General features: G+C 40.7%; 1 protein-coding gene across 6 annotated transcripts in view; it reads right to left on the reverse strand.

The window, feature by feature from the left end:
- The window catches only part of LOC106095980 (uncharacterized), a 108,398-nt gene that overhangs the window by 7,757 nt on the left and 86,006 nt on the right, over positions 1–14,635 (reverse strand). For all 6 annotated transcript variants that reach the window (XM_059366924.1, XM_059366922.1, XM_059366927.1 and 3 more), the window contains 2 exons: positions 4,500–6,860; positions 4,331–4,427 (listed from right to left, as the gene is read on the reverse strand). In XM_059366924.1, the coding sequence (XP_059222907.1) occupies positions 4,331–4,427; positions 4,500–6,860 (2,458 nt within the window). The remainder of the gene's footprint in view (positions 1–4,330; positions 4,428–4,499; positions 6,861–14,635) is intronic.

Below are 14,635 nucleotides of genomic sequence, written 5' to 3' on the forward strand. Positions count from 1 at the left end.
CAATCCGGACAAAGGAAAATGAGGAGTATGCACCGGCAGCGCAATCAGACTGATAGAACTGACATTCCTGGCACTTCTACGGAAGCTGGAAAGAAAATCAGATCTCCCGAAGACCAACTACACTGCTAAAACGCTGAAAAAGAAAATGAGCTCCTGGCATTTAAGTATTCTGGGAAGACGAAATCACCCCTCGTGCAATGTAAATTCCAGACCGTGTCCTACGGAGGGAGACAAAGTCGGAACAAAGACGAAGGAAGCGCGTACGACCCCTGAGCCTTCATGGAGGACTGTGACTTTGAAAAGGACGCCACAGTCATCATGAAAGTGGAAAATGGTCGCAGAAAATGTAAGTAACACCGCGCTCTTACGCCAGGGTGGCAAGGAAACATAACAGGACTGTGACTTTGAAAAGGATGCCACAGCCATTACGAAAGGGGAAAGAGGATAGTCGCTGAAAATGTAAGGAGCCGCCCTCTTACGCCAGAGTGGCAAGGAAACATAACAGGACTGTGACTTTTAAAAGCATGCCACAGCCATTACGAAAGGGGAAAGGGGATGGTGGCTGAAAATGTAAGGAGCCGCCTTCTTACGCCAGAGATTAGCGGATTTATGCAGCAATCGATATCGGCAGTGCATCCGGATTTTCGAACATGTCTGGAACTCTGAAGAGAGTCAACCCATACAAATTATGAGCTGTGAATCAATCCCATGGCAGCCGGTTGTACGTACCGGATTGACCCGATGGAGTTCTTCATCGGCAAGGGCTACAGCCTCGGTGTATAACACACTGCTACAACAACAACATGAGCTGCGAATATAGAGAGGACATCGTCACGCTGAGGCTTGCGTCAACAAAATGTATTGAGACCGTCAAAAAGCTAGTCGGAAGTATCCAAACTCCCTGGGGCGCAAAGCTCGAACTGGTGAGAAAGATGGACATCCCCCAGCTCACAAAGGTGACGATCTTCATCAAGAGATGGGGTAGCTAATTCACGACGGAACGCATTTTGGGATAATAGGCAAGCAAAACCAAAGTTTGTTCCCGCAGAAATGATGAGTTTTTCAAAGGGAGGAGAAGGAGGAAGGAACTCTTCTTGTGGTGGGCATTTATCAAGTCTCCGTTCGACGGTGCCAAGGCTCTCTTTTTAAAGAAAGGAGTAGACTAGCATAGGTAGAGATGGGCGATGGGTAAATATCCAAAAAGGTATTTATCCGGTAAATTGGGTAGATTTGGTAAATACCCGGGTATTTAGGAAATATGGACCAGATACTCAATACACAATACATTACGCTATATTGGGAGATCGGTCTATATGACAGCTATATCCAAATAGGGTTAATGTGGTTATTGTATCATAGATGCCTTTTGGCTATTATTACGATTCAAATACAACATACCAACGCACGGTCCCTGAAGTTATCACACCTAATATGGTTGAAAAGTCTTCTAACCAAAGACGAAACGTGTCCCATAGTGGTTGGTGTGTGTTGCTATCTTTGGCTTTCCTTTTCCATTTGCATCTCCGATCATCCAGCTCGTCTCGAAAGAGAAACAAACAACAAGTAAAAGCGTGCTAAGTTCGGCCGGGCCGAATCTTATATACCCTCCACCATGGATCGCATTTGTCGAGTTCTTTTCCCGGCATCTTTTCTTAGGCAAAAAAAAGGATATAAGAAAAGATTTGCTCTGCTATTAGAGCGATATTAAGATATGGTCCGGTATGGACCACAATTAAATTATATTTATGTTTGAGACCTGTGTAAAATGTCAGCCAATTCGAATAAGAATTGCGCTCTTTATGGGCTCAAGAAGTAAAATAGAGAGATCGATTTATATGGGAGCTGTATCGGGCTATAGACCGATTCAGACCATAATAAACACGTATGTTAATGGTCATGAGAGAATACGTCGTACAAAATTTCAGGCAAATCGGATAATAATTGCGATCTCTAGAGGCTCAAGAAGTCAAGATCCCAGATCGGTTTATATGGCAGCTAAATCAGGTTGTGAACCGACGTGTACTTTATTTGACATAGTTGTTGAAAGTAACAATTAAAAACGTCTTGCGAAATTTCAGCCAAATCGGACAGGAATTGCGCCCTCTAAAAGCTCAAGAAGTCAAGTCCCCAGATCTGTTTATATGACAGCTATATCAGGTTATGAACCGATTTGAACCATATTTGGCACAGTTGTTCGATATCATAACAAAATACTACGTGCCAAAATTCATTTAAATTGGATAAGAATTGCGCCCTCTAGAGGCTCAAGAAGTCAAGACCCAAGATCGGTTTATATGACAGCTATATAAGGTTATGGACCGATTTGAACCATACCTGGCACAGTTGTTGGATATCATAACAAAACACGTCGTGCAAAATTTATTCCAATCGGATAAGAATTGCGCACTCTAGAGGCTCAAGAAGTCAAGACCCAAGATCGGTTTATATGGCAGCTATATCAGGTTATAGACCGATTTGAACCATACTTGGCACAGTTGTTGGATATCATAACAAAACACGTCGTGCAAAATTTCATTCCAATCGGATAAGAATTGCGCACTCTAGAGGCTCAAGAAGTCAAGACCCAAGATCGGTTTATATGACAGCTATATAAGGTTATGGACCGATTTGAACCATACCTGGCACAGTTGTTGGATATCATAAGGAAACACGTCGTGCAAAATTTCATTCCAATCGGATAAGAATTGCGCACTCTAGAGTCTCAAGAAGTCAAGACCCAAGATCGGTTTATATGGCAGCTATATCAGGTTATAAACCGATTTGAACCATACTTGGCACAGTTATTGGATATCATAACAAAACACGTCGTGCAAAATTTCATCCCAATCGGATAAGAATTGCGCACTCTAGAGGCTCAAGAAGTCAAGACCCAAGATCGGTTTATATGGCAGCTATATCAGGTTATAAACCGATTTGAACCATACTTGGCACAGTTATTGGATATCATAACAAAACACGTCGTGCAAAATTTCATCCCAATCGGATAAGAATTGCGCACTCTAGAGGCTCAAAAGTCAAGACCCCAGATCGGTTTATATGGCAGCTATATCAGGTTATAGACCGATTTCAACCATACTTGGCACAGTTGTTGGATATCATAACAAAACACGTCGTGCAAAATTTCATTCAAATCGGATAAGATTTGCGCCTTCTAGAGGCTCAAGAAGTCAAGACCCAAGATCGGTTTATATGGCAGCTATATCAAAACATGGACCGATATGGCCCATTTACAATACCAACCGACCTACACTAATAAGAAGTATTTGTGCAAAATTTCAAGCGGTTAGCTTTACTCCTTCGGAAGTTAGCGTGCTTTCGACAGACAGACGGACGGACGGACATGGCTAGATCGACATAAAATTTCACGACGATCAAGAATATATATATACTTTATGGGGTCTCAGACGAATATTTCGAGTAGTTACAATCAGAATGACGAAATTAGTATACCCCCCATCTTATGGTGGAGGGTATAAAAATTGTAAAATTTAATAATCTCGCCCTAACAGGCAAAAAACTTGAACATGTGAAAAATTCGACAGAGCCCGGCCAGGATTCGAACCTGGCCACAGGGCGAGAGCCATAGCCGTTGTCTTAGCGCTCGAAGCCATCAATACAACTTCCAACAGATAAACCAAATCATGTCTAGTACGGAAGAAGTGTAATTTGCCACAGACGGAATGTCTGTCATTACACAAAAATACATGCATTGGGAAAAGTAAAGCTAATAAGCAGGGTTGTCGAGCTTGGTTAATGTGGTAATTGTATCATAGATGCGTTTTCGATATTAATACGATTCAAACGCACGGCCCTTGAAGCCATCACACCTAATATGGTTGAAAAGTCTTCTAACCAAAGACGAAACGCGTCCCATAGTGGTTGGTGTGTGTTGCTACTTTTGGCTTTCCTTTTCCATTTGCATCTCCGATCATTGAGCTCGTCTCGAAAGAGAACAAAACAAAAATTTTCTATAGCTCTTAAAAAATCACTAAATAGAAATTGTCCAAAGAACTTGTCGAATGTGATCTATGGTGGGGGTACGTAAGCTTCAGCTCGGCTGAATTTAGCTGGGTTTTGATTGTGTTTTTAGGCGCCCCGGTAGTCAAGTTAGTAGAATGCTCGAATTGCCAGTGCGTTGGTCGTGGGTTCGATTCCCACCAGAAGCCTTGGTCTGTGGCTACTGTGGTATCCCAAAGGACTTAAGAATTGTCTAAGCGATTCTGTAAAGGGTAAAGGACTGCCACTATAACATAACCTACTTGCTTTCTTCGCTTTTTGTTAAAAATTCAAACTTATAACGATCACTTACCTTCAAATAACACCATCCAGCTCTATAATACTGACACATATATTTGACTGGAACGGCATTCGTTAAACTCTCCAAAAGCTTTTGCATCCAAATTCCTCTGTATGGAAAGAAACCAAAAAAAAAAAAAAAAAAATTAAATATATGTCTAACTGAAACCAAATCCACACACCTTTCCGATTCTTTTCCCACACCATACAAATGGCAAACACGTTGATATTTAATATTGCCCGACGAGTTGGATGTGATTATCAAATTGGGATTTGATAATTGCTGAACACTATTCGAGGAACCACCGCCATTTTTCGGCACAGCCGTGGTTATCTCAAAACAATAGAAATGCGTGGAATTGTCAGTAACCCGACTGTTACTAACGCATTGGAGTGTGGTCATGTATTCGAGTGATATGGCTTCCTTGGGAGTTTTCATCTCCTGATCGAGGAATGTTTGGAATTGACGATCCTTTAAGATGGCCTTACGATTTTGCATCTCTTTCAGTATGTCCTCAACAACGCCCGAGGGAAAACGTATCAAAGGACCCTCATAGCGCACCAGCAAAGGGGAAAGACTGGGCCGGGGAATCATTTGCAAAGTGACCTTGACATCTGGGGACTTTTGTGGAGTCTTAAAGCTGGCCTTGCGTTTCAAAGCATCGACATGAAATTTCACATTGGAAAATACACTCATTGTGTTATTCATAAAACGTGCCGTACGGTGAGATGCGGAGGAGGAGTTAGTTTTTTGTTGTGTTGCATTCGAGCCTTTCTCAGGGCTTTCCCCTATGGCTTCCAGGTAGGAAGGTGGACATTCACCACCTTCTATGTTGGGTTTGTTGAAAGGATTCGAACGCGATTGTGGGGAATTTGCCGTTTGACTCTCTTCGGCCACAAACCATTGTGAGCGATTTTGTGAAGGCTTGCGCAAATCTACCTCATTAGCTGTGGTGGGATTTTCATCAACCCGACTTAGAAAAGGTTTGACTCTGGCCTCAAAGTCATTGTCTAGCATATTTTCTCGACTATCAGAGAGCAATTGGGCATTTTGATGGACAATTTGCAAAGGTTTGGCTGCAGAGGCGGCAGTGGCCGACGATGAAGTTGAGGGTTTTTCTGGCTTGTCGGGTAAATTGGAGGGTGTGGGTAGTACCTTTACACGTCCAGCCTCAATCGCCATGTGGGTATTATCTTCCTCCGAAGTACACATGCTAATATCATCATCGGACTTGGCGCAACTTTGGCCATTCACACTGCCATAGGTATCTTCTTCGAGCAGATATTCCAGCAGCAATAATTGATTGGACTTATCCGTACGACTTAGAGTTGTGACTCTTCGGTGAGCCAGAGGATCAAACTCTTCTATGATTTCATGGGGAGCCTTTGTTCTTACCATACATCCGCCAACAGCTCCCATATCACTTTCATCCAAGGACTCTTCCTCGGATATTTGTATTAAAGCATTGCGTGGAGTTAAAATATCCTTATTGCTGGAGGCCATCTCAAAGACATTGCCATAGGTAACATCCTGATTAGCATATATCGGATCTTCCTCCTCAAGGGAGCAGGAAGAGGCTGACGAATCAGCATTTTCCACACTATCCTCATGGTATTCCCAAGAGTTGCTACGATCTGGTTGGGGAGTGTTCTCCTCCTCTTTTTTAAGTTTTTCTCTTAATATCAAAGATTCCTCACGCTCTGCTTGGGCTGCAGCCACATTGAGGGCCAGCAATTCGGAGGAGTCAATGTTGGGTCTTAGAGCTGTGTTGCCGCTCTCGGTTATATTCCTTCGCAGCTGTATCTCCTCATAGTTTTTTCTTCGCTTATGGCGTACTGGTGGCTGGATGGGGTTTAATTTTCCATAGGGCGACTCCTGGCCATCCGCAAATTCTTTGGGTAACACAGGAGCTGGTGTGGAAGGCATAGGAGGTGAGGGTAAGTCAATGGAGTCTCTGGAGTTGGTATCCGAACTTTCGGCTGACAATGAGTTCTGTGAACGTTTCAACAAAACCTTATTGGCGGCTTCCAAGGCCAAAGGATTGGTGCCAGTGCGCTTTGTATTGACCGGCGATGATGATGATGAAATGTTGGGTGAGGATTGCACCGCCTCATTGTACGAAGGTGGTTGCAGCTCATTTTCTTTATCTTCCAATTTGTTTACCCTTACACTACGAGGCACCTCATAGGAATTATCCAAGTCCTGCTGCTGTTGCCTCAAGTCATACATGCCCTTGGCCTTATTCGACAGAGGACTGGTGAACGTTATGCCATTGAAGACTTGATCATTTGGTGGCAGGGTTTGCGGTCTATCCATATGGAATTCTGCTGTAGCCGTCTTTTCTTTCTTGTTCAGAGTGAAGTTGGCTCCCAACTTTTTCAGGCGTTGGGTGGTTTCAGCACTGATGGTATTGAAGGCCTCCGTGGATGATTTGAGATTTTTATCCAACTTATGTCTGGCCCCCTTTGCCCTTACCGCCATGCGCTCCCCTATCGATTCGGTCAACAGTTTCGAGGTGGTACCCAGCGATTTGAAGAGGTCACTGCAAGAAAACAAAGAACATATGCTTGGTGATAAGTATGCTGGGGCAGGCAATTATTGATGATTGTTATCCCAAACAACAACTTAAATAATAACATAACAACCCAAGAGTGATTCACTTTTTGTGTGTTGTTAAGCCCAGAGTGCATATGAATAAATATGTCCACCACACACAACTCTTACAGTCACCACAATGGAAACTGAAACTGAAACTGTTGCTAATATTACCCACCATTTAAATTACACTTTGATTAAAGTCCCAGTGAATGAGTGTAGCTAGACGGGACTGGACTGGTAGACTTGATGTTGTTGCTCCCACCGCAATCCAATACGGACTGAAAAATGTTTTGGTTTTATTTTTCTTAGTTTTTCGAGAGAGCCTGAGAGAGAGCGGAAAAGAAAACCCCCAAGTACAAATATTATCGCAAGCCGCTTGGCTGGAATTAAAAGTAAATTCCCCTACTAAACACCCTCTTTAGTGATTTCCGATCCCCATCCTTCTCACCTTCTGTGGCATGCTGCTGGCTTTTGGATTAATGCTCGTATACCCATCGAAACGAAACGAATATTAATTACATGCAACAGTCTACTTTCGTCTTTTTGGTAACATCTTATTGGAAATTTTCTTTCCTTTCCTTTTCCAAATTTAGGTGACACTGGAGATATTTATAGACATGCATGGATTATCCCTATTGAGGTCTTTAGTTAGGGCAATGTTGAACAGTGGTTGCCAGCATATTATTTGATGAAATTCAGGTAGGAATTTTTTGGAGATTTTTCTAGGATTTAAATATGGTTTACTTGCCTCTTATCATAAGTTTTGACAATTGGAAAAACATCCATGAAATTGGATTAAAAAAAATCCAAAATTTGATTTTCCTAGAAAATTGTTTGAAAATTTTGTTAAGTTTATCTACTTTTACATATTTACGCCTTATACCACTTCTGTGGAACAGAGTACTACAACTTAATGAATTAGTTTGGAAAAGAGAAGAGATAAACCCATTTATAAGTATACCGATGTGCGGCAAGTGCTGATCGCAATTTTCATCCAATTATCTGGAAATTAGAAGAAATTGTTTCAGATTTGGATAAAGCTTTAAAATTCGATCGTTAGTTCGATTCTCTTATGACTCTTCAGATTACTTTTGAATTTTATAGAAATGCCACTATGGACATACAACTAAGCCAGTAAAAGGCTTGTTGTGCGCTCTAAAAACTATAAAGTAACCTCTAAAAAGAACATTTTAAGTTAGGAATTCCGTGCAACTTACAAAATCCTTAATAGTGTTCAACACCACTCCCCTTAGTTGGTTCATGTCTGGTATTGTGTCTGCACCTAAGTGCCGGTATTTGTTAGACGCTCCAACGTCTCATCATCTTCCCCACATACCCTACACATGCCATCACTTGCCGCACCGATTTTACATAAGTGAGCTCGTAGTCCTATGTGTCCCGTTTTGATACCAATAACTATACTGACCTCTTTCTTGCTTCCTTTCAGTAATAGCCTCGTCTTCTCTCGATCTGGATCCCCCCATAGGATTTTCGCCGTCCTACCGACCGTTTCGCTGTTCCACAATGCTGCATGGGCATTCATCGTCCACTCCCTTAACTCGGACTGCGTCGACCCGAAAGGCTTCGGGTAATCAAGTTTATTGATGGCAGTTCTCTGGCTCTCACCGCCAAACCGTCTGCCCTTTCATTTCCCTTACTCCGTTATGGCCCGGCACCCAAACGATGCCGATTTTGCCATCCTCAGAAAAGGCGTTAATCTCCTTCTTACACTGGAAGACTATACGTAACCTTACCGTCCTGGTTGTTATTGCCCTTATGGCAATTTTACTGTCCCTAAAGATGTTCACACTTGACGTCCTCGCGCTAGCACCACATCACGCATTTCGTGATCGCCCGGATCTTCGCCTGCAGGACCGTATTATGGTCAGGCAGTTTAAAACAGATCTCAGTCCCTGGGTTCTCAATATCGGCCCCCAAGCCCACTCTGTTCTCTAGCTTTGATCCATCCGTATAACATGATCTTCCAAATGGCAATACTAAGGTTCGCGCAATCTAAGACTGTGCCGATGGCAGCAGTGCCTCGAACTCGACTTCAAGGTTCATCTCAGGTATCCGATCGGAAACCTCTTCCCTACCTTCCAGGATTCCTATCGTCTCCTCGATTATACCGCGATCGTATGAACTGCTCCCATCCTCAATCCATTCTCCCATCGTCTTAAGTCTTATAGCCGCAGTGGCTGCCTCACACTTAATCTGTATGTCAATGGGTCGGATATCTAAAATAGTCTCCAGTGCCCTAGTGGGCGTGGTCCTCATCGCTCCGCCTATGCCAAGACAACATGTTCTCTGAACCTGTTATATGGTCCTTATGTTTCACTTTTTCTCCATAGCAGTCCACCAAACTACTGAGGCATAACTTAGTATTGGTCTTACCATGCTCCTGTAGCGCCACTAGGCTATCCTCGGATTTAGGCCCCATTTTGAGCCTACGGCCCGTCTACATAGTGCCCAATATCTGTGAGCCTTCTCAGTACGCTCCTGAATGTGACACTTCCAATTCTGTTTCCTGTCCAAGATCACACCTAAGTATTTGACCTTGTCAGATATCGAAATCGTCTTATCGTCTTAGAAATGGATTAACCGTGTCTTCTTTTATTATCTTCGCAGGCAATCTTGTTCACATGGTTTTGATTTCAGATTCATACTATACTCCTAATATTGTCCAAATTGATTCCCAAGGGATTTGTTTGGGGAAAAGGGAAAGACTGATACTGCACACAAAAATAAAAATATCAGATTCATATTCTGCTCCCAAATACTTTTCATTAGAGTCCCATATAGTCCTGACAGATATGTAGAACATACGTTGGGGTTTTTTTCGGTATGACGTTCGCTCCGGATGCCACCGTGGCGCAGAGGTTAGCATGTCCGCCTATGACGCCGAGCGCCTGGGTTCACATCCCGCCGCGAACATCAGAAAAATTTTCAGCTGTAGTTATGGCAGGATACCTACATTTGTAAGGTATCCTGCCATGTTAAAACTTAACTACCAAGTAATGTCGCAATGCGGCACGCCGTTCGGACTCATTGATATGAGAGAAGTATCCCGTGTTTCTTAATGAGAAATTAAGTATTTGGGAAATTTATGGAAAATGTAGTGTTTAGTACGACGTTCGCTCTAGTCACTAGGCCCCAAATACGAATATCAGTATCAAGTTAGAAACCAAACCTACATCGATTCACCCAACTACCGACATCATCAGTTTTTGAGAATAAGTGTAAGGGGGACGGGCTCTTGGTGTTGGGTGTGATGTGATGCTATGTAAAGACGCTATTTGTACTTGTAGTTCTTGTATGACCTCTTATTCATTTAGTCATTCCGCTTGCAAAGCACATCGAAGTAATCATTTGTGATCCAAAAAAGTGCATATTTTTCTGATCGCCGTTAAATTCTAAGACGATTTAACTATGTCCGTTCGCCTGGTGCGATTTTATAGCCTCATCATTGCCGAAAGTTTTACCATTTAAGGAGTTCTGCAAAGATCGAAATAAATGGTAGTCTGATGGTGCAAGGTCAGGGCTATATGGTGGATGCATCAAAAGTTCCCAGCCAAGCTCACTCAGTTTTTGGCGAGTGACCAAAGATGTGTGCGGTCTAGAGTCTTTCACCACTCCAAGACTTTTTATGTGATAATGAACGGTTGATTTTGGTATATTTAACTTCTCTCCTATCTCACGCTCAGATACATGACGATGCAATTAATGCTTAAAATTTGTCAACGCCGACTATATGAAAAATCAGCAACTAATAGCTTCCATATTAACCGATCCTCCGAAAAAGGGTATAAAGGCCAAAAAGACGAGTTTTTAATAGGATTTGGCTAAAATTGTATACAGTGAGTTGTTTTAAGCCTCATGCCTTTTAATCCAAATATGGGCCAGATCGGACCATATTTAGATATACCAGTCATATAGACCAATATGACGATTTAGGGTCTAAAACCGATAAAAGCCGAATCTATCATCCGATTTCGAAATTTGAAACAGTGAGTTGTTTTAAATTTCCCATCATACGACAAGAATATGTTCCATATCGGATCATATTTAGATATAGTTGCTATATTGACCGACCTTCCGACATAGGGTCTAAAGCCCGTAAAAGACGCATTAATTTTCGGTTTTCGCTGGAATTTGAAGTAGTAAGGTACATTAAGATTCCCGACTTTGTGCCAAATATAGTCCAGATCGGGCCATATTTAGTAGAGTTGGCAAACTATCGATAATCGCAACATTCGATATTTTCGATAGTTTTAATAATAAATATCGGTAGCATCGATACCATCACCTACATTTTAAACGAAAATGAGAAGTAAAAATCAGGAGATCGATTTTTATAGAACCAATACCAATGCACAGACCAAATAAAACCAAGGATAATAAAATCAGTTGGAAGTCTCGAGAGAAATCATTGTACAAAATGTTAGCCTAATCGGATAAAAATTGCGCCCTCTATAGGCGCAATGCATTTTAAAGAATACATTCAGTTTTGCAAACAAATTAACTTTTGCGATAGTATCCATCGGAAAATGTTCAATCGAAATTCAGTCAAAAATTAAATATCGATAGTATCGAAAGTGCCATCGATATTTTGCCAGTACTAATACTTAGAAATGGCTGCTGTATAGACCGATCTTCCAATTTTGGGTCTTTGTCTTATAAAAAGCGAATTTTATTGCCCGATTTCGCTAAAATATCAGAGTTGTTTTAAGCCTCCTGCCGTCTAACCTTAATAAGATTCAGATCGGATTTATTGCCTAATTGTGTTGAGACGTTGATTTTTATAAGAGTTCTCGGGACCCGAATAAAATATGATTCAGACCAGCCCATATATGGATATAACTATGGATACGGCATTGGAGTAATAATAAAATAGGATGATTAATATATGCTTGGTGGTGGGCAAGTTCGGCATGACCGATCATAACAAGTTTTTACTTGTTATAACTCACTAGTTGAATCGGGCCCACTCCAAAATGTTCCTCAATCTTTTCACTCTATTTTTCAAGAGTTTTACCTTACGGCAAACGTTCGATTTGTATATTATATTTATTAGCCTCTTATTCTCGATTAATATATGCACCATAAAAGCTGGCCAGATAGAGATGACATGCATACTGGTTTTAACGAAACCGATTATCCAAACCCCCTAAACAGGTAAACATTCCGATCATATGGAATTAATATTTAAGGTTTTTGGATACGAAACTGACAGTATCCAAAAACCTTAAATATTAATTCCATATGATCGGAATGTTTACCTGTTTAGGGGGTTTGGATAATCGGTTTCGTTAAAACCAGTAGTTTCCAGGCCGTAACGGCTTTGACATATTTCCATTATAGAACTGTCACCTATTTTAAGGCTTCATAAAGTTTTGTGAATAAGGACGAAATACTATTCCCCAAATACTCTTCATTTAGTTCCCATACTGTTACCAAAGCAAATTTCAAAGCCCTAGGGGATCCGGGCGCCTCTTCGCAGGCCCCTAAAATTGGTCACCTCGGTAAATTGTTGATTGTTGGGCTGCCAAATCTTCATTTGTGATCCGATTTTCAAAATTCTATTTTTGCTGGATAGTGCCACAAATCCCTACAAAAGTTAGCTTGAGGCACATAATATCTCCACTGGTTTTGGAGATATTCAGCTTTTAGTTTTGTATTTTGCTATTTACGAACGCAATTGTGGTTCGATTTTAAGTTTTATGCCTGATTTTAAAATCATCTAAAACCTCAACACTCATTAGAGAAGATCGGTTGAAAGGTACTACATAATTGCAATATTATTCAAAATCGGATGAATACATAAAGGGCGATTTTTTAAGAGCTTTAGAAAATTTTTTCAAAAAAAAAAAAGAAAAGACATAAAATTCAGAAAAATGCATGAAATCTCTATTTGAATCCATAGTACGGTCCATATAATTTAATGTTTGAAGATTATTTCAGGCAAATGTTGACCATGACTGCGCCTCAAATCGTCCATCCACTTAATCCAATTTTGGCATACTCTTTCCAACATTTCGGCCGGTATCTCACGGTATAGAAATGAGCTTGTACATAGCTCTATAAAAAATAGTCTAAAGGCGTTAAATCGCACGATCTAGACGGCCAATGGACCGGTCCCGAACGTAAAATAAAATGTTCATCGAACTCGCCTCTCAACATGTCCATTGTTTGTGGAAACCACATGTCATGCAAGTAAAGCTCTTCCATTTTGGGCGTAAAAACGTTGGATATCATCTCACGATAGCGCTCGCCATTCACAGTTACCTTAGGATTTGCATCATCTTTGAAGAAGTACGATCCAATGATGGCACCAGCCCATAAACCGCACCAAACTGTGACTTTTTTGGATGCATGGGGTAGCTCTTGTAATGCTTCCAAAATCGAAAATTTTGCTTATTTACGTACTCATTGAACCAAAAATTAACTTCAACGCTAAATGGAAGAAGAGCGCGATGAACTTTCTTAACAGAGCATGCATTTTGATAATAAAATTCAATAATTAGCAAGCATTGTTTGTTAATAAGACAATTCATGATTAAATTATAGACCAAACTGAAGATGTTTGACAGTGAAACAAAACACGGAACGTGCGTTTAAACCAGTGTTGCCAAAAAGAAAATAGCTAAAAGATCACCCTTTATTTGGAAGCTATATCTAAATCCGAAACAATTTTACTACAATTCAACATTATTTTCCAGAGTCATAGAGAATTATACGTATGAAATTTTGAGAGAATCGGTTAACAAATGACCACATTGTTGTAATATTACGCAAAATCGGACGAACATGTATATGGGAACTATATCTAAATCTGAAATGAATTCGATCAAAAACTGTAAACATAGGTGATATCATAGGAAAAGACATTGTGCAAAGTTTTGAAGATTGATTGATAAATGCGCTGACAAAGGCTCCACACTGAAAACAATGAAAATACACCATTTATGTGAAGAATCAAAGGAGCATCTTCCATGTGAGGATCGGATAACAAATGACCACATTATTTCAATATTAGTCAAACCGGACGAATCGATGTCTTTCTATTTGAATAGGCTTCTTCTCTAGGCCAAAAATAAACCTTCATCCTTAAAATAATCGGAAGAAGATTGCGACCTGTACTTGGTACACATTAACATGGCCAGACAGACAGACGGATCGGCATAATTATCAGTGGGTCTAGCTCTCTTCCTTCTGAATGTTACAAACAAATGCACTAACTTATAATATCCTGTAGCACAGTAGTGGTGTAGGGTATAACAAGTTCGTTCCATTTTTCACTTTAAAGTACCTAAATGTATGAATTTCGCAACATTAATGGAGTATAAGGCAATTTTTTATACACTCGGTATGTACACTAAATTATCTATTTTTGTGGCATTTAAAAACTGCGACTGTGCATTGAAAACACTGTCCGTTCCTCCATTGCTTCCATATCAACAAGAGGTGTATCTTGGGTGTCAATGGCAAACAGTTGTTGTTTGATATTTAACGCGTGCCCTTTGGGGTGCATGCATTGCAGTAAATAAAATATGATGTTAATTTTCAAGATCATTTCCAGCATCTGTTGTCAATGGCTAGAGTGAAAGAAGCGCTTGCGTGATATGTTGATGTTTGCTATAAATATATGTCAGTTTCTATTTTCAAAATCTAAAGGGGGAGCAGGAAGATGTGATTGAACTTTATAAGTGTAATAAGTGT

Source organism: Stomoxys calcitrans, chromosome 4 (genome assembly GCF_963082655.1).
Source record: "Stomoxys calcitrans chromosome 4, idStoCalc2.1, whole genome shotgun sequence".
Lineage (NCBI taxonomy): Eukaryota > Metazoa > Arthropoda > Insecta > Diptera > Muscidae > Stomoxys > Stomoxys calcitrans.